This window comes from Apteryx rowi, unplaced genomic scaffold, assembly GCF_003343035.1.
Source record: "Apteryx rowi isolate R43461 unplaced genomic scaffold, aptRow1 scaffold_19, whole genome shotgun sequence".
Classification (NCBI taxonomy): domain Eukaryota; kingdom Metazoa; phylum Chordata; class Aves; order Apterygiformes; family Apterygidae; genus Apteryx; species Apteryx rowi.
This window is the reverse complement of record NW_020448196.1, coordinates 1,419,171-1,443,109: the sequence shown is the minus strand read 5'-3', so window position 1 is coordinate 1,443,109 and position 23,939 is coordinate 1,419,171. Positions and strand designations below refer to the sequence as shown.

The following is a 23,939-nucleotide window of genomic DNA, read 5'->3' as shown; positions in this document are numbered from 1 at the left end:
TGCACAACAAAGCTTTGAGTGTTTAACAGAGGATAACAAAAAGTACAATTAGGGTTTTGCCAGTGTAATACTAAAGCTGTTTGTCTAGACACTATATAATCCCATCCCTAGGGGAAAGGAGTTTGTTAATGTCTTCAGGAATGTTACAAACTGTTCTGCAGTTGCTGAGGTTACAGAGTTTGTTTGCTAGATGAAAGTTTTGAAGGATGACTTAAAGTCGCTAGAGTACAAGCTGTATGTTCTTATTAACTGAACTCCAGCCCTGTTTCTTGTGATGTTTTGGGCTTCAGCTAATAAGTAAGTGGTGAGGAGGAGAGAACCCTTCTTAACTTCCAGCCCCTCAAATGTGAGGAGCTGCCATTCATATCATCTACCTGTTTTAGCTACTCTGTTTTTCACAGTGGTAAAGCTTGGTAACAGGCTGGCAAGAGCACAGTGGTTCCTGGGGCCTCAGGAGCAACAGGGCCTACTGTCTGCATCATGCCCCTGAGCAAAGCTTCTCTCACATAAGTGTTGCTAAGGGAAGTGGACTATTGCAGTAGAAAGATCTTCAGCCAGACAACAGTCAGACTGACACACAACTTCATGGGCTCTATTCTAGAAACCTAGAACAGCTCAATGAAACTTCAAGCTGCTCCATGTGCAAGTTACTTTCCTAGCAATGATGGTCACGAACAGCACATGCTTTCCAGATGACATGGGCTTTCTGAGACAAACCCAGCTGAAACTGTACCAGACCTGAGTAAATGAAACACAAAGACTTCCTGTTCATCCTAAGACGCTGAAAGGAGCAGGTGCCCTTGTCTGAATGACTGCAGTATGATTTAGTGGACTGCACTACTAAAGCTTGCTGCTGCTCAGAAAGATCTGTTTTTGAAGGCCACTTAGCAGCAGCAGGATGTTTGTTGGGTTTTTTTTTCTTTTTTCATTTTCTTTTCATGCTGTAAGTTCCATGGAAGCTCTGGCCACGCAGACAGGCAGCAGTCATGCAACTTGTTGAATGCACATGTATTTATTGTGACACATTTTCAGCACAAAATAACACTTAAGCACAGGAGTGTTATTACAATCTGTACAGCATCCTCTGAGGGGCACAGACACAACACAGACATGCAGCCATACAGGCTCTGCAGCAGAATCCAAGAAGGCTGCAGCAGTGAACAAAGACAGCTTAAAACAATGAGAAATCCCAACAGTGGCTCATTCTCTGACCTCCCCTCGGGCCTGGCTGGGTATATACAAGCATCCAATAAACAGGATAGTAAAATTAACATGCTGAACCATTTACAGAGACTTTTTTAAAGAAGAATTTGCTGTTTGCAGCAAACATTTGGTCTAAAAAAATCTGAAGGCCACATTTTTCATTTCAGAAACTTTTCTCCCACACCCTTTCCACTTCCTATCTGTGAGTCAAAGAGCAGCTTTCCTCTCCCCCTCCCTCCCTTTCTCTTCTACGGGAAGAGCACAGTGTGTGGGAGGTCATAGCCCCATGCTGGAATCTGGTACCAAGGCCAGACTGATGCTGAGGAATCATGAAGGTACCAGCACCATTATGAACATACAGTTTGGTTTTTCAGCCCAAGAGTTTGCTTAGGCCCAAGGGAGAGGCTACCTTCACCTTTTCCAACTTTGCCTTGCTCTCCTTCCATCAAATCTTACTCAAGGGTTTGCAGAGTCACATGGGATTTACTATTGCCTTACTGGCTTAAAGATGAATGAAGAGGAGTTTTGAATAGCCCTGTTGAGAAAAGTAGTGTTTAGCCTTTTTCATCTTCATTCCTCTCTCCTCTGCCTGTTAATTGGACACTCTGTGGCTGCATTAGCAGCAGTAGATGATTGGGGAGCAAGTTACTTCTTCTCATTAAATGAGCCACTGTATACACAAATGAGATCTGTGTTGAGAAGCTAGAATGAGCTCAGCACACACATGGGAACTTGTTTGCAGAAAACAAGGCTAAGAGGCTGCTTCAACAGCCTGAGGCCTGCTCAGCTGGGCACCTTCCTGTCCAGGTGACCCATCTGTACAGAACAAATGCCTCAGAGGGTCCTCCTCATCCTTCATGCACCACCCATTGCTTCTCATAAAAGGTGTGAAGATAGAAGGACCCTGCTGTAAGCCTAGACCTGAGAATGGGGTCTGGACAAGCAGATGGGGGAATTTCATATGAACCAGAACAGGAGCCCTAAAGTCTGCATCAGAGCCATCTTGTGTCCAGCTCTGGTGAAGTCTGCCCATCTAACAAACAGCTTTGCATTGAAGCTGTTCATGTACCACCCCTGTGAGCTTAATACCTAGAACGCTGCATCTGTGTATCTGTGTCTACAAAGCTGCCAGGAGCTTTAGAGGAAACAGTACAGTGGGAAGCCATTGTGAAGGAGAACTTGTCTTGCAGCTTTGTTCTCTGAAAACATGCTGAACACATGATACCAGATACAAGGAGGAAAGAATTCTGCAGGATCATGAAGGTGTAGCTATGGCTGGTGGGGGGAGAAACAGCCTCTTTCAAGATTTCTTAGTTGCAACTGAAGTTGCAAGAATTAGATAAGGAGCAAAACTAGGAAGTTGTGTCAGCTCTGCACCACCAGCACAAAACTATCAGGAGACCTTGTGGCTGTAGTCAGCTTCAGATAAACAGGTTTCTCTAGTTGCAACATTGCACACTGGAAACATAAATGACATTTCATCTTTATACATTGGATTAAAAAAAAAAAAGGTGCCAGAAGCAAAACCTGCAAAGGAGCAGAGAGATTCAATTCACTGGGGGCAGGCTGGGACCACTGGCTTCTTGTAAGCAAACAAAAGGGAAAGGGATCAAGTCAAAACATTTCCTAGTGAAGTTTGGCTGCAGCCTCCCCACCATGGCTTTATCCACTGGGGCTGCACAGATGAATTACAGAAAAGTTGATTTCTCCTGGTCTTTTCCCACACTGTGCCTATAGTCAAAACCACATGAAAGGATGGTGGAGGAAACCTGCCTTCCCCAGAAGTGGTGGTCAGCACTGCACACACCTTTGAGTACCAGACAGAGGAAGAGGTTTGACTCCTCAGGATTCCCCAGCCTTTCAGCCCCACATGGACATATTTATGCCATACCTTCCCTGCCCCATCCCGCACTGTTCACACAGCCCGGGTCTCCGCTTCAATCTTCTGCTCCCCATGTAGGTTCTCCAGTTCCTGGGCCTGGGCCACATTCTGTCTGATAGCAATTTCTGGGCCCCCTCCATATAGTGTGCTTAAATAAATCCACGTCTCCTCAGAAATCTGGCCATAATCAGCACCTGAAAAGGACAACAGCATAATCAGACATGCAGCCAGGTCCCCAGTGCGGGTGCTTGTTCTGTGCAGCCATGATGCAGAAAGGCTGGTCTGTCACAGCATGGAGGACATCCTCTCCAACCACCTCTCCCTACTCAGGCCCATGACCAGGAAAAGTGAGGCACTGGAAGGCACGAGTGGTACCTGCAACTTGCACTGTCCAAATGCAACCCGAACATCCCCCCCTCCAGTGGCAGCTCTGCACTATGCAGCTGTAGCGACAGTGGTCCCGGCCAGCTCTCTGCAGTGCCACCTGCTGCTAGAAGCCACTGAGGCTCCATTGCAGTTTAGCCCACTGCTCTGGGTGCCTGCTGCAGTCATGTCTTCATTCTCCACAAGAGGAACTAAGCAGCAACAGCCCATGATTCAAGGGCCTACCTGACCCCCTCTCTCATGCACAGCACTGAACAAGCTCTGACAGCCCAAGGGGCCTACAAAAATGCACTCAGACACATCAGCCCCAGGCAGTTTGGCTTCCGCTGCCAGAAGAGACTGAAAAAACACCTGGGAAGGACAGCTTAAAGTAGTCAAAGCACCAAGTGGGGAAAGTAGAGAACTTTGCTATGAAGGTTACAGGAAAGGAGGAAAGCAGAAACAGTTGTTTTGAGAGAGAACCAAGGTATATATGCAATCTTTACCTGTTTGGCAGGAGAGGTCAGCATAGCATAAACAGTTATTTCACAGGCTGAACCACAGCAGATGCTGAAGTCAAGGGCAACACAAAGACTGAAGCTCCATGCTGGGCAAAGATGATGATGGTGGAAAGGGCTTGGGGAACAGCAACAACAGCAGATGGGGGACTGCAGGTTTTACTAGTAAGACACATCAGCAAGTGGGTCATGCAGGAGCTGCCAATCGGAGAGTTGAGATGGCTCACTCAGGGCAGTCAGCACAGAGATGTGCAGAGAACTGCCATCCTCTACAAAACCATCTTGCTGTGTTCCTGCTTTATGACGGACAGATGGATGTTTTAGGAACAAAACTTCAAAGTCAGCAAACACAACAAGCCTTACCCTGTTTAACTTGCACGTGGCCACCTGCTTTTGTAAGTGCAATCTTGCTGTTGTCTATTGGTCCAGGAGGCTCTGTAAGAGGAGAACAGACATGTTAGAAAACCATTCTGCTTTCCACACTTTCCACCCATCTTCTGATCATCTGTCATAGAGGCAGCAGAGCCAGTGAAGACTGAGAAGAGGCTTTTGCTAGACTGTATAATAGTCATATTAGAGAAATAATAAGTTCAGGGGGCTTTGTAAGTGGCTGATGCCAACTGGTGTGTGGGGAAGGCATCATTCATGGAGGAAAAAGCTCAACATTAACACTAACAATATACAGAATCAATACACTGCCATCACGTATGGAGGGCTCTAGTTACAGAAAGTGATATTAAACACAAAACCCTACAGAAAAGGAATTTCCAAACAGATAGGGAACTCTGACCTGCCAAAAAAGGCAGTAAGAACAGCAACAGTACTCAGGGGAATCTGTCTGGAGCAGTAAAGTCCAGACCATCCAGGGCAAAGACATCCACTTCCATTACATGGGAACTGAAAAACAAAAGGCTGCCGTTGTTACTGCTGATGTGGTCCCTGACTGTACATTTATGCTGTAAGAAGCTGCTCAGAAATGAGATCTGACACCCATGTGACAGAGCCTGGCAGGCTCCATTTCCACCAGATTCAGCTTACTTCCAAGCTACATCTCGTTATCTCTGCCTTGCCCTTAGGGATCTGCAGGCAGTCCGAGTGGCTGGTCACTGAGCTCCATTCAGCATCAAATCATACCAGTCAGGTACAATGCTCACTGAAGTGCACCCAGCAAGTAACATCCTTATTTTCATTCCGCCTCTCACCACTGACAGACTCCAGAGGTCTCTGGTTTCTTACCATTATCCTTCCCCTTGACAAAGGCTTCCCACTCACGGAACCACTGCATGCTAATACAGTAGATGACACTTGGAGACTCCTCTGCCTGGAAAGCCTTGTTCAGCTGAGAGAGCAGAGAACAGAGAAAGGAGGGAAGGATTTAGTCACTGCTGAGATCGGGGGAGACTCTTCCATTAACTGTAAGGCAGCCCTGCCATTCTTCAAACTATCCCCTGTAATCCTACGACCTTCCTCACAACCTGTTCCTGCTTACTAGAGCAGGCAAGAGACCAGGATGGTTTCAAACTACATGTCTCCATGCAGCTACACACAGCATTATCATGTTCCAGCTGCCCCTCTCCATTCTGTTAGCACTGGGGAACCCCATGATCAATGTCCTGGCCATGCTGTAGATTGCATTCTGGAAGGCAGGGGCAAGAGTTTTTCACTAAATGTCTGCGACAAGGTCTCCATTTCCACCTCCATCCCTTGCCATTACCTCCAGACTCTTCCCATACGAACCTTGATGAAGGTGTCGATTTCAATTCTCCTGCGTTTGGCAAGTGCTTCAATCTCCACTTGGCAAATCGAGCACACGTACAGATGGTTCACAGCAGGGCCACCCCCGAACCTGAGTCCAGGAAGAGAGGGAAGGGAATGGAATGGAGAACTGCAGCAGAATGGAAGCATTTCCCAAAACCCTGAATCCTACAGAGATGGATTTTTATACTGCTCTAGGCACTGGTAAAGAGGGGTATCTGCAGCTGTTTTCTGAATGGATGAGACTGACTTTACACAGCAAGGGTCACAGCAGTATTGCTCAGGAACAGTGCACTGATACAGCTCATTCTGGTCTAAATTAGGAGGCTCTACCAAATACCACGTTTGCCTGTCCACACCAAGTACCGTATACCTGTAAGGTGCCATGGGAAGGCATCACATCTCGGTCACTGCTGAGTTGGGAAGATCCCAGGATGGCAGACTAGTCTAGCTAAACAGAACACAGTGGGGGGAGGAATGAAATGGACATCCTCACCTGTTGTAGAGATATTCCCACACATTCTGGGGTAGAATCACCACCAGGTCATCAATGTAATGATATTTATTAGGAGGGATTCCTATGAACGAAAGGCAAGAGAGAGTTAACCAGGAAACTGGTTATTGCTGGGTAAAGACAAAAATAGCAAAAAGGCAGATCTCTCCCACTGAAAGCTTCCTGATTCTGGAATCTGCTTCCTCTAGTGAAAGAAAACAGTCAAGAGTTCATTAATTTTGGAGGTTTCTCAATTAGTGGCCTCAATTTCTAATCAAGTGCTTCATTTTCAAATGGAGATTTATAAACACATGAGGGCTTCCCAGCATGGCAGCTCAAGAAGCAGAACAGTAAAACGTGTCTGATATCAGCTCTCTTTGTTTGGAGAATGGAGCGTGTGCTCCATTCTCCAAACAAATACTGACAGCCAACCTTGCTGATAGGGTAACACAGATAAATGCTGCCTTATCTGCTTTCCACAGGTTTGCTTTTAAAAACAACCAGAGAACTGAAAATTGTTGTTTCCCAGCACTACACATCCCTCTGGGCCTCTGATCAGCAGTACAATGGGGTAATTGTCTTATCTCTCCCTGAGCAAGCTGGAGTTTCTGCCAGTTAAGTGGATCCTACTGCAGCATACATTGTATCAGGACTACAGCTGGAGCTTCCACCCCCAGATTTGTTAATGTATCAGGCAGCAAAAGGGTGCAGCTGAAAGTCAGATGCTATTCCCAGGTCCAGCAGCAGTTTCTTACCTCCATGAGAGCACAAAAAGGTGTGATTGGTGATAGGACCAGGCTCAGCAAAGGTGTTGAATTTATTGAGCCACTCTCGAGAGATGTAGAACTGGAGCAAACTGTGCTCCTTCATGCTGGCAAGGGACACAACTTTCTGACGTTCTCGTACAGCCTCTTCACTGCTTTTCCTTCAGTAGGGAAGAGAAAATGAAGCAATCCCTGAAATTTTAGTTTTCCAAAGACATTTCCAGGTATTCTGCCACCAGCAAGGGACTGCTGCATCCGGGGAACGGCTCACCTGTAGAACAAGACATAGGCTTCTGCATTCTGTACCACAGTCTCATGGACTTCAGTGACATACTGGTCATCAAACTCGTACCACTGGCCGTTGATCACATTCTGGCAGTAGGCTATATAATGCCCACCTGTAACAGAGGAAATGCAACAGAGTGCAGACAGAAGTCAGGCCTGGGATAATGTCAGCAGCCCAGCAAGGGTAAGCCATGAGCTGCTAGCAGATAAAGGAAGAAAAAAAAAAAGAAAAAAAAAGAAAAAAAAGGCAAGAGAGGCAGAATTCCCATTCAGGCAAACTTTGCAGGAGTAGGGGAGCCTGGCACTGTCACCCTGATCTGCGTTCCTTGGAAAGGGCTTCTTTAACGAGCATGAACCCCAGGAAAGGGTCTGAGCCAACCTAGCAGCAAGGCTGAAATAGCTGCAGGGGATCTGTCAATAGCTGCTCAGCTTCAAAGGGCAGAGGCTGAGCAAGCCTGGGAATGAGAGAGTGGGCCTTACACTGCAGAGAGCCCTCTTCATCCCAGAAGAGGTGTTGGCTAGCCCTGGAACACACTTCTGCTCTTCTCATACTCATCTCTTTCCTAATCACCTCTGGCATATACTCCCAGGAAGAAGGACTTACTGCCTGCAGTGCCATGATGGCAGATGACTGACAGGAGATCGTAGGTGGTGATCTGGGAGACACACTCCTTGGCTAGGAAAGGTCGCAGATCCAGCCCTTCCAAGGGGAAGGAGACATGACTGTTGATCTTGAAGGAATACATCACCTCATGCCGGAACCGTTTCAAGTGGATGCAAAGAATCTAAAAGAGCAGAGACAGAGAGCACCAAAGTGCAGTGTTGCTAATGGGTACTTTGATCCACCAGCATCTCTGTGCTTTCTCTGCTCTTTGCAAGGGTTCTTTGCCCTTCATTCATGAATTCTGCTGGCTCATCAGCTTAGAAATCTCTTCTGGTCTACATAAAGGACTTTGCTACCAAAACAGACTGCTATTTCCATTCTACCTCTAGCCTCCTTACTTCCTCAGGTAGTGGCAGCTGAGAGAGAACTAGGAAAAAACCTGCTTTTACTCACCTCTGGTAGCCGGAGGACTTTGCAGTACTTCACTCCATTCCGCAGTCTGAGGGAGAAAGAGAAATTAGCTGTGAGAAATCTCTAGAGGAAAGGGATGCCAAAAGGCAAGGCCATTCTCTGGCTGAGTTCTGCATCCAGTCTTGCTCACTCTGAAATCCAAGACAAAACCTGAATTTCGTCAGCAACAAATTCAGGCCCTTTGCAGTATCAAATGAAGCACAGCATGAGCAGTTTGTCATGCCTCTTCTTTCTAATACAATAGCGCCATTACTGCCAAGCCACATCCCTATTCATACCCCTCCTCTTCTTTTCCCACAGCCAGCACTTCTCCTACCCGAGATCAGCGATATCTGAAGATCAGAGCTCTAGCTTAAGGCAAGGCAGATTTTACATGCCAGTTAGCAGAAGTGTTCAGGCAGAAGACTTAGCAAAATGTTTGACAGCTGGACAGAGAAATGACGTTGCAGAAATATAACACAATACAGATAATGCAAACTTACTTTTTACACCGTTCACAACTGTACATGTTGTCCCCTGTAGATGAAGAAAAGAGAGCCATTATGCAGTTACTCAGAGCCACAACTCCGATAATGATACACTTCCATCCAGTGCGGGGAAGCCAAGTTAAGTGGCCTCTCAGGGAAGCCAGGGTAAGAAGAGATCAAAACAAGCACTTCTCTCAAAAAGCGTAGGCATGAAGAGAATGCAATCAGCTAGCAGAAAAGTATACAATTGTCCACTGACACAAGTGTACATGTCAAATGGTTTAAGTCCTTTAGAGCTTAAATGGATGGAGAAAGCTAAGAACCTAAGGAGGTAAGGAACCATAGCACTAAAAAGAAAAAAAAATTAACACCCCCCCCCCTCCAGCAACAGCCATGTCTGCTCCTGCCTGAGAACACTCACACCCTGATTCATAATGAAAAAGAAGCACCCTTGAGCAGATCAGAAAACTCATTTCTGCCCAGAGAAGGTGAACTACGAGGTTTTGGTACTGCCAATCTCTGGGTGAAATACTGAGGCAGGCTTTCCAGGAGATTTACTCCACCTCCAGAATGCATGTGGAACATTCTTCCATGAATTTTTCTTGTTTCTTGCTGTCAGTCACCACTGACGCTAACTCACCCTTCAATTCATCTGCTGCAAAAAAGGCAGCAAGACAATCCTCCAGCGTCACAACAGGACCCCAAAACCAGCTAGGGATACAGGACACCACAAATCTGCAGAAGAGAGGGGATTGAGAGAAAGAATTGTACATAAACTAGCTGGACACTTTGGCTTACAAAATCCCAAATGGTTTAGTTTCCTTCAAGCTCGTAGGTCCTGAGTTGGCATTCTAGCCTCATTACAATGTCCCAGAGGTGCAGAGAAAGCAATGATATCTCCTCAGCTGAGGCTCCTACTGGGATTGCTCAAACTGGAAACAATTTGGGAAACTACGCTGGTAATTCATCTGCTCTGGAGGGCAGATGCAAGTGAAGGATTATCAGCTGCACAAGAGGTCTCAAGGGGAATGACAGAACAAGAGGAACGATAGCAGCTGGTTTATGTAAAAAGGCCAAAACAGACCTGTGAGATACTGCCCTCATCCAAGGAATGGTTACAATTGACATTTCTGCTGTAAGTACCACTGGTTACAGATAGCTGCCTTCCAGCCACAGCAGGGCAAACCCCAGGAGAAAGTGGCCCTGCATAGGGAACACACCTCCGGATATACTCCATGATGAAAGCAATCCAGCCTTGTGAGGCATAGTTGTCGCCACACGCTCCTGTTTTAGCTGGCACGTTTTGGTAGATGGCAGAGTGCAGCTTGGCCAAGTCCTCCTTCCCTGGGATGGGGAGTGACAGGTCCTGGAATGTCTCCACTGTTGTAGAAACCTGAAAATATCCAAGAGGAAGAGGCCTGGGTTTCCTGTGCACATAATGGAGCTGGGACCTGATCTTCATCACCTTTTATCACTGCTTTGACTCTGTCTAGACTAGAAGCCTGAGCTGGCATTAAGAGCAGCCCATTCCAGTTAATTGTTTTTAACTGCCATCAGCAGGAAGACTTTTGACATGTTTTTTGCAGTGCAGGAATCTGTTTTCTAATATAAATGTGACATTGCTAGGCCAACTCAGTAACACAGATAAGCAAACAGGCCCCTACAGAGACAGACTATTTCTTGGCACGGTAGGTTTCTCACACCTCACCCACCACCCACCTATCGTCATTTTAGCAAGTGTACTGCATCCCCCAGTATTTGGAAATAGGAGCGCCATTTCCCAAACAGAGATCTAAAAGCTACAAGATTGTGCTCCTTCATTGACAACCATGAGGAGACTCACTCTGTCACAGGTGAGGCACTGCACCAGGCTGAGAATGGAGCCATCAAAGATGTCAGAAATCACACTGCGATAACGAAGTTCTTTCTTCTTCTTCCCAGAAGCCTGCATCTGGGCTGAAAGAGAGACGAGGAAGCCCCATCATCTAGGAGCTCTTTTCCAGTCTCCTGTCTCAGCAGTCATGCAGCCACACAGCAAGAGCATAGGACAAGTGCTGTCCTGCATGTTCAGACACCACTTGCATGCCAACAAGACCACAGAGCCCGTTGTAAACTGACATGAAGAAACATGCTGCTTCAGATGGTACAAGGAAGGGGGAGGTAACCAACTGAACCAACACAAATGTAGCAGCTCTCAGCAGGCAGAAGTTGTGTTTCTGGAAATCCCATCTCCATCCTCTTACTATATGTTTAGAAGTCTCATTCTGTCACATAGACTCCCTGCTTTTCTGAGCCCTGCAACATTTTCTTCTAAGCTTTACACTTTATCTCCTCTCCCCTATCACCTGCTTGCGTACTTTGTCCTTTCCTTTCTGGCATTTACCATGTGTACCCCAGGTGTCTTATGCTGGGGAAGACTCTCAGCCAAGAACTGGCTGAACACGGCTGTTTTGTTTAATAACAAACCCTCCTTACTATGCACGCATGCACACAGAGTGCTTTTATCAGGCCAGAACATCTGTGACTGCGCTGACCTCAGCCAAGGGGCTAGTGCACAGTTTAGGAAAGAATGCTATTGTTGAACAGCTGTAGGGACAGCGGTATCAGCATGTCACTGTGTTTGCAGGCTGCGCAAGGATGGAGGATTTAGTTCTGCAGTTTGCTTGGGATGAAGAGACCAGTTTAACAGTAACAGAAGTCAGGCTCCATCCTGAAGCCTAACAATGCTCCCAGCACTGGATTGACATTTTTAGCCTTAATTCTATTATTGTGAGCCCAAAACATCTAAGAGCTAGGAGACTCTCAGTACCATCATCTTACAGTCCCTAGGCATGCTATGAAGTACAAGTCTGGCAGACAAAGTCTCGCAGACTCCACACTCCATAAAGGGACAGAGATCATAATTGGGACTTCATAGCTATTTTATTAATAACAAAGCACCCAGACACAGGGAAATCATTTCAGGCTCCAGTATATGAGCACACTAGAATATCTGTTGTGCGCAGAGCTTGACTTCAGCTGCAGGTTTACTGGATTCTTTGCATAACACTAATTTAGAAAGCACTGATGGCCAGGGGAATCAGCTTTTCTTACAACTGTTAATCAAGGATCATGATGGATTCTCTCTCCTGCAATGAACACCTCTTCCTCCACACGCTCCCCTTTGCCTCCCTGCACATGCCAGACATCTTTGCACTACCTTTCTTGAGTACATAGGAAGGTCCAAGCCTGGCAGGACTGGAGCGAGGGGGACTGCTAGAGAGCTTGGAGTGCATCTCATGATGGACTGGACTGCAGGGGCGTGAGGAGCAGCGCACGTAGGCATCGTTGTCAGGCTCTGCTTGGGAAACAGGCAGGGGGAAAAAACACTGCTGAAAATCTCAGTTATGCAAGCACAGCCTATTGCAGTCAGTCTCAGCCCAGCTCCCAGCCCTGAGTTCTAGCACAAAGTCTTGCCCAGCACATACAGTTCACTATCTGTTATCTCTCCTACTTGCACAGACTGGCAGATGACAGCCCCATCAGCGCATGGATAAGAATGGATACAGAGCTATACTGAACAGCTAATAGTTATATTCCCCCCCCTAAAAAAAAACCACACAACACACACACAAATCACCATTTCTGTCACACTTGTGACTAATCAGGTTTTACAGCTTGCTCCTGTATCCTTAATCCACATAAACAGCACTGCTGTCTTCAGTGCCAGTTGGCACAGTAAGACTCTTACATAAAGAAGTGTTGAAAGATCGGGTATATTCAGCTGGAGGTGACTCCACACCTACGTCTTAACTGCTGTTCTTTTCCCCAACGCAAAAAACCACAAACCACGCATCTCCCTCTTCTCTGCACAAAGCCCACAGTCCAACATTAACAAATATCTTCTTCCACTTCTCTTTCACAGCCAACGCTTTCCCAGGCCAGCCTATCAGCCAAAGCAATGTACACATTTAAAACCTCTCTCTTAAATTAGGAAGAGGCATTAATACAATGTCTACAGGTTTGACAGAGGCAGCTCTCACTGCCTTCAGGTGCAGTCCTCATTCAGCCCCATTGCACTTCAGCCCAGCTAAACACCTTTCTGGCTCAGCTATGTTTTCTTACAGCAGCAGTTTTGTACAAAGGCAGAACTACTACCAGGAATTCTGAGAAATGTCTTGGATGTAAAGTCTTTTTTGAAACCCACAGAAGGAGTAGTCACACTATGCACTGTTTGCTATTGTACTACAATGCTGTCCCACTGTAGGAAGATAACATCGTCTCACAAATAACATGACTGGAAGAGGTTTATACCTGGCGTCCTACATGGGCTGGCAGGACGAGGAGCAGGGAGCATCTCAGGGGAGGCTCTACCATCAACTGGCATCATGGTAGTATCAACGTCTGCATCCTCATCCACCTGCTCTGAGTTGCTGCGCCGATGGCCACAGGAGAACTTTCTGTCCTTCATTCTCTCCTTCTCAGAGATACCTCTCCCTGCTTCATCCTGGATCAACAACTCTGTCTCTGCCAGGGAGCTGTTGCCCATGCCCCCAGTGGTCCGGCTTTGACCATCTCCTTCACCCCTGTCACTGCTTGAGTCACAGGAGAGGAACTCATCCTCCGAAGGACTGCGGTCACCCTCTCGCTTGTCGTCCTGGTCACTGGTATCCAAATCCCTTGTCTCAGCAACAATTGGTTCCTTTAGTTCTTCGTGAAGCTGATCCATCAGGCAGCGCAGGAACTCCTGAGTGTCCTGAAAACCAGGAGCAATTCCGCATTAGTTAAGAGTCCATCCAGAAGTGGGAAAGGGGCAAAAGAACAAAGAGACAGGTCCATTCACAGCCTCTTTCAATGCTGCCCACAGAAGTTAGACACTTCCATAACACAAGGAGACCCTTCTAAAGCAGAGTACCCTGGAGATGTACCAGCAAGCCTGTCTCCTCAGCAAACAGCTTTAGCTCCTAATGATGAAAGGCCAACTTTTTATCTTAACATCTTCAGCTGAAGGACACTGAGAAGCTAGAGAGCAGCTGCAACATGCAAACCACGAGCTAATTTATCAGGGTATTACCACTGAGAAGAGGCGAGAGGCCAGGAGAAACTGAATGAAGACAGCAGATTCTTATCCACAGAACAAGTTTTCATGAACACTCTCTTCCACTCATGATGATCCCTCTCTTAGAGGGGGCAGATTAAAATCTTTAATAATCAGGAATGGAACCAAAGACTAAATGGTCAGGGTACAAGCTCCTAAATTTACAATACTTGGTAAAAGAGCTGATACAGTGGTGTCAAAGGACCTGCTGGAAAGCCACATGGTAATGTGACAACTCCAGGCAGTTAATTATGATGTTTCTGTTCTTTTAGGGAAGCTTGGCTTTTAGCCTGCCCTGCCTTGCTTTCAACTTTATCTCTTTACAGCTGAGAGTTTTCCAATTCAAAGTACTTTGCATCAAAGATAAATACAGAAGTTTTCATTAATCATTATTTTTATCCACTGTTTTTACTTGCTATCAGTATCACAGCTTAGATGTACTGTCTACTGTCACTTCTTTTGTAAATTTTCTAATCATAGTTTGATGTTTACATTTTATTCTAAAGAATAAACACTAGAGACTGCAGATAAAAAAAACTTCAAAGAGAAAAGATATATCCAAGTAAGATTCATTTAGCTGTAATTCCCTAGAATATGAATATGGAACACTCATATTTTTAACATTTTAGTACAAATTTATTCAGGTTTTCCAGCTCTCATATAAACAAATAATACTTAACTCATATAGCACATATCGATACATTCCAAAGCCCTTTATAAAGGAGGTCACCATCATAATTTTATAGGTGAGAAAACAGACATAGAAAGATACACTGATTGGATACCAGCAAGCCAGAGGCAGGACCTGGAAGGGAACCCAGGTCTCCTGAATCCTACTGAAGGGCTGTATCTGATCACTAACACTGACACAAAGCAGGGGCATGACCCCGAACACAATCTCCTGTTTCCAGACACAAGCACCATTGTTGTAGGAAGAAAAACCCCACCATCTTTGGAATAATGGAGTGGTTTTGTTGAGGCCCCACCTGCTGTGCATAGCCTCGGAACATGGGGTTGACAAGCTTAATTCCATGAGATAGACTGCTTGGAACAACATAACTCGGGCTGTTTAGATACAAAAAAAACAAAAAAACAAAAAGAAAAGTTAGTTTGTTTATCAGGCCTGAAGCCAGTTTGTGTAATACGCAACAGAACAGGGAGTGGTAACTACTTAAAGAGGGCAGAAGATAATTATGCACCTGCAAAGCCTAGGCATATATTTCTTTATTAGCTGGATGACATACAAATTAAGAGGTAGAAAACATCTCTCAGGCATTTCAGTCTATCCTCCCAGAGAGGATCTTCCCTAGAGCACATTTCACTTAAAGCTCTGTCCGTACTTTGAATTGTCTCAATTGATGGATTCTTTCCAGGGCAGGGTTTTGCAATCAGTTACTTGGTTTGATTTCACAGCAGCGTATCTGTCTCAAAATCTGGGTGGGCTGGCCAGGGACCAGTAAATGAGGTAAATCAAAACCAATATTAAAATGACATTATACTGCTTCAAAGTCTACAACCTGCTCCATAAAGACACAGTCTGCTTTTGCTCTTTATCTTACTTGCCCCATATGAACAACTAACACAAAACATGTAATGCCATGTAGATAACCTGGTTTAATTTTTTTTTTCCAACTGATTACAGTTGCATAGGCCAGCCAGATTTTCAGATTTCAGAGCCGCATTATCTTACACCACCCTTTGAACTGGTCTAGAGTTTGAACCAGTAGCAAACATCTCCCCAAAAGTCACCTGCATTTTCCACTCTTATTTGTAATATGTCAGTGTCAGATGTGTACTGCTTTTTCCATCCAAATCCTCAATCCCTCTGCTAATCAGAAGTAGTGTCATTAAGTGCATGGAACATATCCAGAAATAGCCAAGAGTATTCCCTTAGCTCACCATTTTTTCTTCCTTGCTGATAGAGAAGCCATATAAACAAATCTCTTCCCTTCTAAAGCATTAACATTAAAAATGCATTCTTTTGATCATGGACATCAATATGCCCATGCATAAGGGATATGGGATCTTCTAGAGATGGAAGAATCCTTGCATACCATCTATGTAGGGTTTGAACTGACTTCCTTAGATGATGCACTTAGCAAAGAGGGAATTTGAGCTTCAGTGATGATGCCATATGCAGAACCAACAGAAGTATGGAACTCATCCAGATTAGACTGGGGGGTAACCACTCACCGTTTCTTATGCCAGACCTCAGACACCAATTTCTGATAACTTTTGCACAGTGCTGGTTTCTTATCTGTACGGACTAGTCCACCACACTCCAGAAAAAACTGTGTGAGAGGTGGGCTACAGGAAAAAAAAAGAAGAAAATTCAGTGGGTAGAAATTTCTCCTCCACTTCCATTTAGGAATTTATCAAAACTTAAATGCATGACTTTTTGAAAGCATGCTTAAAATATTTTTTAAAAAATTGGGGAAGAAGCAATTCTAAATGCAGATTTGATTCCTAACTTGATAAAATTGAAAGGGCTGATCTGAATCTGTTCCCAGTGTACAGAAGAGATCCTAGAGTCAGTTTCTCAGCAGGATGTCTACTGAATATTTTAGGATACAGGTTGTTAGAATTGTATCACTGGGAAAAATAAAAGAGATGTGGCATGCGTTCCCATGTGATAAATACATTTCTCTCACAATGGAAACTATGAAGTTTTACTTCCAGTGCTCATCTAAACATGAGTCTCATATGTAGTCCTAAGTCAGCTGTTTGCTCAGTTTCCTACTCTAAAACTTTTATTGCCCTAAACACACACCATACTTTTCCATATTCCTGTTCTGCACCTAGCCTGGCTGATTTCTCTTTGCATGACTCATGAAGAAGGTATCAGAAGTGGCATTTCTGATCTGAGGTTTAGTGAAATCTAGTATAAAGACTCTACTGAAAGGCCCTAATGCCTACCAGTTAGAGAGAGCCTGAAGTGCTGCATTCATGTAGCAGGAGTTCCCAAGATTTTTCATTCCAGTAAGGCCTAAAGCACAAACAAGAGAGGTGTGAAAGACTTTCCAGAACTGCTGCATTCTACAGTCCTCCCCAAAGGAGAGGGAATTTGGCCCTTTCTAGGCAGGCTCTGCGCTCTGCTCTTATTGAAACTAGGAACCTCTCAATGCAGGCTCTACAGATTGCAGAGCTACTCTCCCCACCCTTTCATCAGCTGGGTGCAGAGTTACCTCTTGGTTTCAAATCATCATCCTCTGATTCAGATTCAGCTTCATCAGCCACTGCAATTGGAACAGCTTTCAAAGGGTGAGCAGGTAACGGAGAGTCCTAGATTAAAGACACAGAAATAGAGCATCAGTGAGAGTCCTGCTCTAAAAGATGAGTTGTGAGGATATTATCTGTATACATACATCTAGCCAGCCTTTAAAGAAAGCACATTGTGAAGAGAAGGACCAATTGCACTGTCTACCCTTCTCACTAAGGCAAGGGAGTGGAAATAGTACCATTACTGCTTCTGCTACACATGACACACGAGCCATCAGAAATATGCAGCAGTGTCACTAGTACATGTGTTTCTAATCTGACAGCTAAAAAAAATTTGATGGACCATGCAGTGAAAATAAAGAGGTGACAGCTGTTGTGGTTCCTCCCAGAAGCAGATGCTCCCTGGAAAGGGCTAGAAAAGATTAAAAAAAAAAAAAAAAAAAAAAAAAAAAAAAAAAAAAAAAAAAAAAAAAGCAAATAAAGAACATGGATATTCAAGTAATTTGGAAGTCTTTTTGCTGTGAGATCCTATATAAGGCAAGCCTATTGATCCTATCATAATAAAAGCCTGGACAATAGTGGAAAATTCTTGGCTAATTTTGCAACAAGTAAACAAAAACCCTGCCAAGCATTCAGGCCCACTGAGCCATGCTCTCCTGCAACGTTGTCATGCACACCTACCGGTTCAGTGAATTTTACTGGCGGTGACTGAGTGTGCGTTGCCAGCCGCTGGTCCAAGAAAACCTCCTTTTCACAAGCATAACACCAGACCCGGAAAGTGGTCAGGTTCACAGTCAGGTTGTGCTTTTTGGCCTAAAAATTAAAAGGTGAAACAATGAACACGATCTGTTGACAGCTAAACTCAAAGGGAAGTACAAAACTATCAGAATAGGACAGATTAGGATTAGGTAATGGGAAGAATCCAGCTCTCTCTGTCTTAAAATGGACAACAGAAAAATGCTCACCTGTGCATGAAGTGTGCTGTGGTCAGCAAAGGATTCCCCACAACCAACATAAGGACAACCAACCTAGTGAGAGAAAAGAGCATAGGTACAACAGGCACACCAGTCTCCAAACATCTAGACATTCCAGTGTAAAATCACATCACCCCCAACATGCGATGAAATCCAGATCCTTTGATGAAAGACAACTGGCAATTCTACAGTCTTCTTGTTACCCTCTTCCCCAGCAAACCTGAGTTAAGCACCTTGGGGTTTTCTTCCTTCTTTTTTAAGAAGCATGCTTTTAAAAGGACTAGAAATGATATTTCCATGAATAATGAGTCTTTACAGTGTCATTAGCTAAAGCCTCTCTCAGTCTTCACATACTGAGGAATGCTCCCTGAAAGGCAGGCAGCACAAAACTTGTCAGTCCTTGACAGCTACGAGAAAGTGTTTTGCAAAATGAGGTCCTTGGGATGGGGGGGGGGCGAGTCTAGTACAGGTAATATAGGTCCACTGCAGAATCTTCTACATTAGATGTCACATGAACATCTTCAAGAAAGGAAAGAGGGCACTGCAGCACAGAGACCTCCCCTGCTGCGCTGTACTCTCTCTGCTCCTGCTAAGAAAGGAAGGAAGTGGCGATACCTGAGCCGAAAGGGATGGTGGAGGAAGGTGAACAACAGCAACAGAGCTACTGCCCATTCCATCCTCTTTGGAGGACAGATCACGAGTTCTGAAAAGTAGGAAGGATTGTCTACACCTATGTGGGAAGTGAAAAGGAGTCCAAAGAATTTAGCAAAACACCACATGCCTGTGACAGAAAAAGTTTAGGAACCGCTGCTCTAGACCACACAGCACCTCATACAAGAGTGATCTTTCCAAAACAGGGGAATCACCATAATAATGAGTTGGGATGAACAGCAACAGCTGTTTGGGAAAGAGATAAAGACACTGGACAATCCACAGCTGCTGCTTACAGTGTTTATGGATAAGAAAAAAAAAAAGAAGATATTTTCCTTCCTTCTACCTCACAGCAGCCGTTCCAGGAGTACTGGTGGACTGTAGCAGTGACTGGGCAGAAAAGTCACCTAGAATATATCTAATAAAAGCAACAAAATGACACTGACAAGAACTGCAACTTCTTTAGCTACGGGAATCTGGTATTTATTGTTTAAAATTACCATATTTGCTTGTTATATAACAGGAGGGATTATAAATGTTATGATCGTAGTATCACACACGTGCTATCCAAAACTGCGTTACCCAACCAGCTGTACTGTCTATAACTTAGGTCCTTCTCAACTGTGCTGTTTATCATCCTTTTCAAGTTAGTGATTCCTGTGAAACAACCTCAGGATCTACGGCCAGCATTTTTACTCTCACTTTTTAAGTGAACGACTTGGTAATGTTGTTGAAAACCTCTCCATCATCCATCTGTTTCAGAAGGCTGATAAATCCCCTGCTTCAGAGTGGTTGCAGTGTGCAGGAACATGGAGATAGGAGCTTTTCAATCCTTTACCAATTCTGCTTGCATGGGGTTCACAAGCAACCGAGAAACACTTCTCTGCAGCCCCTGCTGACAGTCAGAGTGACAGGGATCAAGATAAAAACTGGCATATGTGAGTGAAGCTCTGCTATGGCCAAAAAGGGCACAATTACACCAGACCTGAACCTGGCCTGTTTCAAACAAGATGGCATACTGACTGCCTTCCAGGACAGCAACTCTGATTTTATTCAAGACAGCCCTTTGTCATTGCTTTCTGCCTCACTGCTCTGAGCAATGTCTTCCGAGTTCTCACACCTGCAGCCTCCTGTCACAGTTGCCAGCAGAGGCAGGACCCAGCCAACAGTCAGTGCTGGGCATTATGTTCAATCCTACTCAGACTACCAGAGGGAAATCACCTATGAGGAGAAAACTGTTACATCTTGGCATATTCTGACAGCATTAGTATTTAATCTAGGGAACCTTTTTCTCAGAATCCCATCAAAAACTGGTAGATACGTCTACTGTGAACCCCCCTTGGCTTCCGGCTTAAAAAAAAAAAAAAAAAAAAAGTACAACACATTTCTATAATGTTGAGAAATTTTAAAAGAGAAGTCCCAGTATATCATGCACCCAAATAGCAAGTTATTTTTACCTGAAGACAAGCCCAGAGATTTGGTCCCACAGCTCCACAAGACTGGCAAGTGCCCTGCAATCATGATAAAAGAAGGTTTGTTTGGTTTTTGTTTGTTTTTAAGTAATCTAGTCCTTCAAGAGTGAGAAACTTCTCTACAAGGCAGTCCTCCCCAACCTCCACCTCACAGTGTTTTGTTTCTTAAAACCACACCTCCAATTAAATATACACTTTGCAAGTGTGTTAGATAAGTGACACATTTGAGCAGGATAAAACGACAGTGAGAAATACACCAGATGGGATTGACGAAGGCACATGCAAGGTATATCTCTACCGGAGGAAGACTTTCCGTTTCTCACCTATGGAGACTGGCAGCATTTCCTTCCCAAAGCAAACATGCAGAGCCATTCACAGAAGCTAAAAAGGATCGAAACAACAGCCAGAACATCCTGTACCTTGGATTTGAGCAGCAGATCATCCCTAGTCACCTCTCCTATGGAATCCAGGTGAGGACAGATGTCTCTTGTATCCCCCATTCTCACCAAGGCACCCTTGGCAGCGGAAAGATTCTAGGACAGGAAAGGATAGTTCAGTTCAGTTACATGTCAGATTTGCTCTCACAGACTGTAAGAAGGTAAGACTGCTTCAAATATTAGTATATTAGAGGTTAAGAAATCCATCTTTAAGATTCAAAGAGGTCAAAACAAATCTAAACTTGGACCCAGTGAGGTCAGCTGGCGCAGCTCTGACCCACTGCTGAGCGGCAATATTATGATATCGTAGGTAAGGAGCAAGGCATTGGCGGGGGGAGAAGGAAACGCATGAATAGCGCTAGTAATTTCTAAAACATGGGATGGGCGCTCAGAAATGTGGAAGGGTGCTAAATACACAGACATAACTTCAGGAGTACAGCTGCCAACTCAGTTTCAGGTATGCTATCAAGCCAAAGGGTTGGATTTGCTGTAAATGGTAAACTCACACCTCAAAATTAAAACAGCAGTACAGTGACACACTGTGCACTCTTCTTAATCTCAAAATCATAGACTGTCTGGATCAAATAGCATCTTTGAATGAGGAAGAGTCCTAAAGGGAAAAATAAAAACTCCCATTAGTTCATACACGTTTTGCATAACTTCACTGGTCTTACACACCATGCACACACCATACTCCATTAAGCTGCAAGTAGGCTGATAAACTAGACTTTCCCCTCTAGAAACTGGGTTTTATATCCTAGCTCAGCAGGTAGGATGTGAAAACAAATGTGGTGATCTGAACTTACTTCCTGTTGTCAAACATTAACATGCAGCACAAAGAGATACAAATCTAATGAGCTTGTTTGCATGAAACTTGGATTAAAAATCAAAGGGACCTGCAGCTCAAGACACAAGTACCTTGGCATATGGTGTGTAGGGGCTCCATACTACCTATACTATGCTGATCCGAAGACAACATTTAGTTCTTTATTATGTTACTTTATCAATCACTAAAAATATGATTACTGTTTTAAATGAACCTGGGCAAGAGGGAATCAGACTTAAAACATCTATAATGCTGATAACCGATCTTCAGTCTCTGGGGAATTTGCCAATAAACAGATTCCTAACAATACGAGTCCCAAAATTCTCATATCTGCATGTTTATGAGCACAATAAACACTTTCATGGTGGTCCACGCACCTATGAAAAACTGTAAGCATATCTCAGTAACATGCAGTAATAAAAGGAGACAAAAAGAGTTTGTGCTTCATGAGCATAGTTTAGGGAACCTCAGTTGTGGCTGTCAAAAAAAAGTGATATTAACAATGCAGGCCAGGATCCAAAATATTACTATCGGCTGGAAACCAAGCAGATATAAAAAGCCTACATCATTAAAAAAAAAAATTGAAAATTTTGATGAACTGTAAGTTAACAACAACTCCAGCAGCATGGTCACTGCTCTCTTTTGTTTTCACATTTTGAGGACATTTGAAAGAATTTCCAGTGTTATCTGCTCTGAATCACTGACAGTAACAAAACAATAAACAAATAAGTCATTTCAGCAATAGTTATCTTAGGAGCTGAAAAGCTTGCCTAGCACCTTACCCTGGCAGAACACAGGTCTCAAGGATAATTTTATAACAATATTTTTCCAGCACTCTTTGGAACTGAGCAAACTGGAGTCGTGAAGCAAAACTGGAGGGGGAAGGAGTCATTGCAAGTACTAGGAAAGGCAACTGTGGTTGTAATGAGGAACTCTAATCTGTGAAGACGTGCTTAACAAACTACTGAACAATTTCCTGTAGCTTCACAGAGAAGCCAAATAGTGTCACGTAACATGCTGATTTAAAAGACAAGCGACAAAACCATAGTATCTTTGACTAACATATAAAACAGGGACACTTTCAGGCTCTGAGTCCCTTCATCAAAACTGCCCCCTTTTCCCAAATGCATCGGCTGGTCCAACTGAAAAAGAAAAGTAGTGCCATCTTTGCTATTTTGCCTTCCTTGATTTCTCATCCATTCCCTGGGGACACAGAAAGCCTAATGAACAGAATATTTTAAAATTAACTCCAGGCCCCTTAATCTGTACCAGTTTAAGCTAAATGGGAACTGTTTTTGGAGCACACTATGCTCAGTACAGTCTTGTGGATGTGGATGGTTTTACTGAATTCTATAGGACTGGTCACCTATTTAAAATTAAAAATATGCCTTAAAGTTTTCCAGCACTGAATGCTGATCTCCCCACTTAGAGCTTCTCTTTTTGAAGAAAACAGGAAAAAGGTCATTTTCACCTCTCAGCCCTGACTGAATGAAGCCGAGAAGGTTCAGAAACAATTATCAAATCCCCACCTCCCCGAGACTCTGCCTGCAGAGCTTCAGCTGGAACATCCAGCTCTTAAAGGTTGCTCAAGAAACCAGGAGTTTAATAATGAAAGCAAAGATAGAAAGCTTCACTTTGTTTGGCAGAATGTATTGTGTGTGATGGGAAAAGCAGTTACCTTAAAACAAGTCCTCCTTCGGCCTGCCTTTCTCAGGGAGCTCTGTGGAAAAACGGACCGGGAACGTCAGAACAATTCCACAGTAACTGCAACCTACTTTCAGTGGCTGAAATTGCTGCCAAAAAACAGTGTCTCTACCCTATACAATAACACATTTCTGTGGGTTTTTTGCTAAAAGCTGTGTGCTTTTGTTTTTTGCTTGCAGTCAGCTTTCAAGAATTTCTGATACATGCAGATTTACAAGGTACGGTCCATGGACTAAATATTTGTATGGATAAAAGGAAATCTTTGTACCACTCATCCGCAAAACAATTAACGTATCTGCTCGCTCATATTGCATAACCTTCCAAGACAAATAACCATCTGCAGCTCTTACTAGCGACATCTTCTATTTGAGATACTGAGGTAAGAAATATTTACTGAATTTKCCTACTGACAACAAAGAATCAGAAGAGGAGCATTTCCGATTTGTTTGACGCTTGCACCGTGTCACATCTGGAAACCCAGGTGTTTTATTTAGACTAGACAAAGGAAAGCACATTTTACTTCTGGAGGTCACCAAAAGATAAAAATAAAAAATAAAAGGACAGCATCTCTGCAGATTTAGCTTTAAGAAGAGGCAGCKTGGGGCATTTTCTCCCCACGGTACACAGGTCAGGTACAGCAGGCCCCCTCCCCACGCACCCGCGTTCCTCCTCTTTAGCAGCAGTCACAGCTTTTAGGCGTGAGCGCAAGGCGCCGCGGGGCCCCGGCACGTTCCCGCTCGGGGGCAGCGCCCAGGCCCGGCGCGGCCCTTCCCC

At 44.4% G+C, this 23,939-nt stretch overlaps 2 protein-coding genes across 5 annotated transcripts in view; one reads left to right on the top strand and one right to left on the bottom strand.

The window, feature by feature from the left end:
* Nucleotides 1-2,911, top strand: part of FNBP1 (formin binding protein 1) — a 116,696-nt gene extending 113,785 nt beyond the window's left edge. Inside the window, exon 18 of the mRNA XM_026062171.1 lies at nucleotides 602-2,911. The gene's annotated coding sequence lies outside the window, so the exon portion shown is untranslated. The remainder of the gene's footprint in view (nucleotides 1-601) is intronic.
* The window catches only part of USP20 (ubiquitin specific peptidase 20), a 24,397-nt gene continuing 1,454 nt past the window's right edge, over nucleotides 997-23,939 (bottom strand). Inside the window, exons 2-27 of one of the 4 annotated variants that reach the window (XR_003252915.1) lie at nucleotides 23,140-23,181; nucleotides 21,144-21,245; nucleotides 20,618-20,731; nucleotides 20,184-20,237; nucleotides 18,067-18,129; nucleotides 17,783-17,914; nucleotides 17,068-17,164; nucleotides 16,799-16,868; nucleotides 16,076-16,189; nucleotides 14,869-14,947; nucleotides 13,099-13,540; nucleotides 12,005-12,142; nucleotides 10,649-10,761; nucleotides 10,026-10,198; nucleotides 9,446-9,540; nucleotides 8,821-8,854; nucleotides 8,321-8,366; nucleotides 7,868-8,048; nucleotides 7,250-7,376; nucleotides 6,970-7,139; nucleotides 6,218-6,299; nucleotides 5,704-5,812; nucleotides 5,203-5,305; nucleotides 4,330-4,401; nucleotides 3,955-4,164; nucleotides 3,193-3,279 (exon numbers count right to left, since the gene is read on the bottom strand). Coding sequence is in view for 3 of the 4 variants with exons in the window: in XM_026062168.1 (XP_025917953.1) it covers nucleotides 3,119-3,279; nucleotides 4,330-4,401; nucleotides 5,203-5,305; nucleotides 5,704-5,812; nucleotides 6,218-6,299; nucleotides 6,970-7,139; nucleotides 7,250-7,376; nucleotides 7,868-8,048; nucleotides 8,321-8,366; nucleotides 8,821-8,854; nucleotides 9,446-9,540; nucleotides 10,026-10,198; nucleotides 10,649-10,761; nucleotides 12,005-12,142; nucleotides 13,099-13,540; nucleotides 14,869-14,947; nucleotides 16,076-16,189; nucleotides 16,799-16,868; nucleotides 17,068-17,164; nucleotides 17,783-17,914; nucleotides 18,067-18,129; nucleotides 20,184-20,237; nucleotides 20,618-20,731; nucleotides 21,144-21,203 (2,829 nt within the window). In the remaining variant the exon portion in view is untranslated. Of the gene's footprint in view, nucleotides 3,280-3,954; nucleotides 4,165-4,329; nucleotides 4,402-5,202; nucleotides 5,306-5,703; nucleotides 5,813-6,217; nucleotides 6,300-6,969; nucleotides 7,140-7,249; nucleotides 7,377-7,867; nucleotides 8,049-8,320; nucleotides 8,367-8,820; nucleotides 8,855-9,445; nucleotides 9,541-10,025; nucleotides 10,199-10,648; nucleotides 10,762-12,004; nucleotides 12,143-13,098; nucleotides 13,541-14,868; nucleotides 14,948-16,075; nucleotides 16,190-16,798; nucleotides 16,869-17,067; nucleotides 17,165-17,782; nucleotides 17,915-18,066; nucleotides 18,130-20,183; nucleotides 20,238-20,617; nucleotides 20,732-21,143; nucleotides 21,246-23,139; nucleotides 23,182-23,939 lie in introns of all 4 variants that reach the window. The other 3 variants (XM_026062168.1, XM_026062169.1, XM_026062170.1) reach the window with 3 other exon arrangements.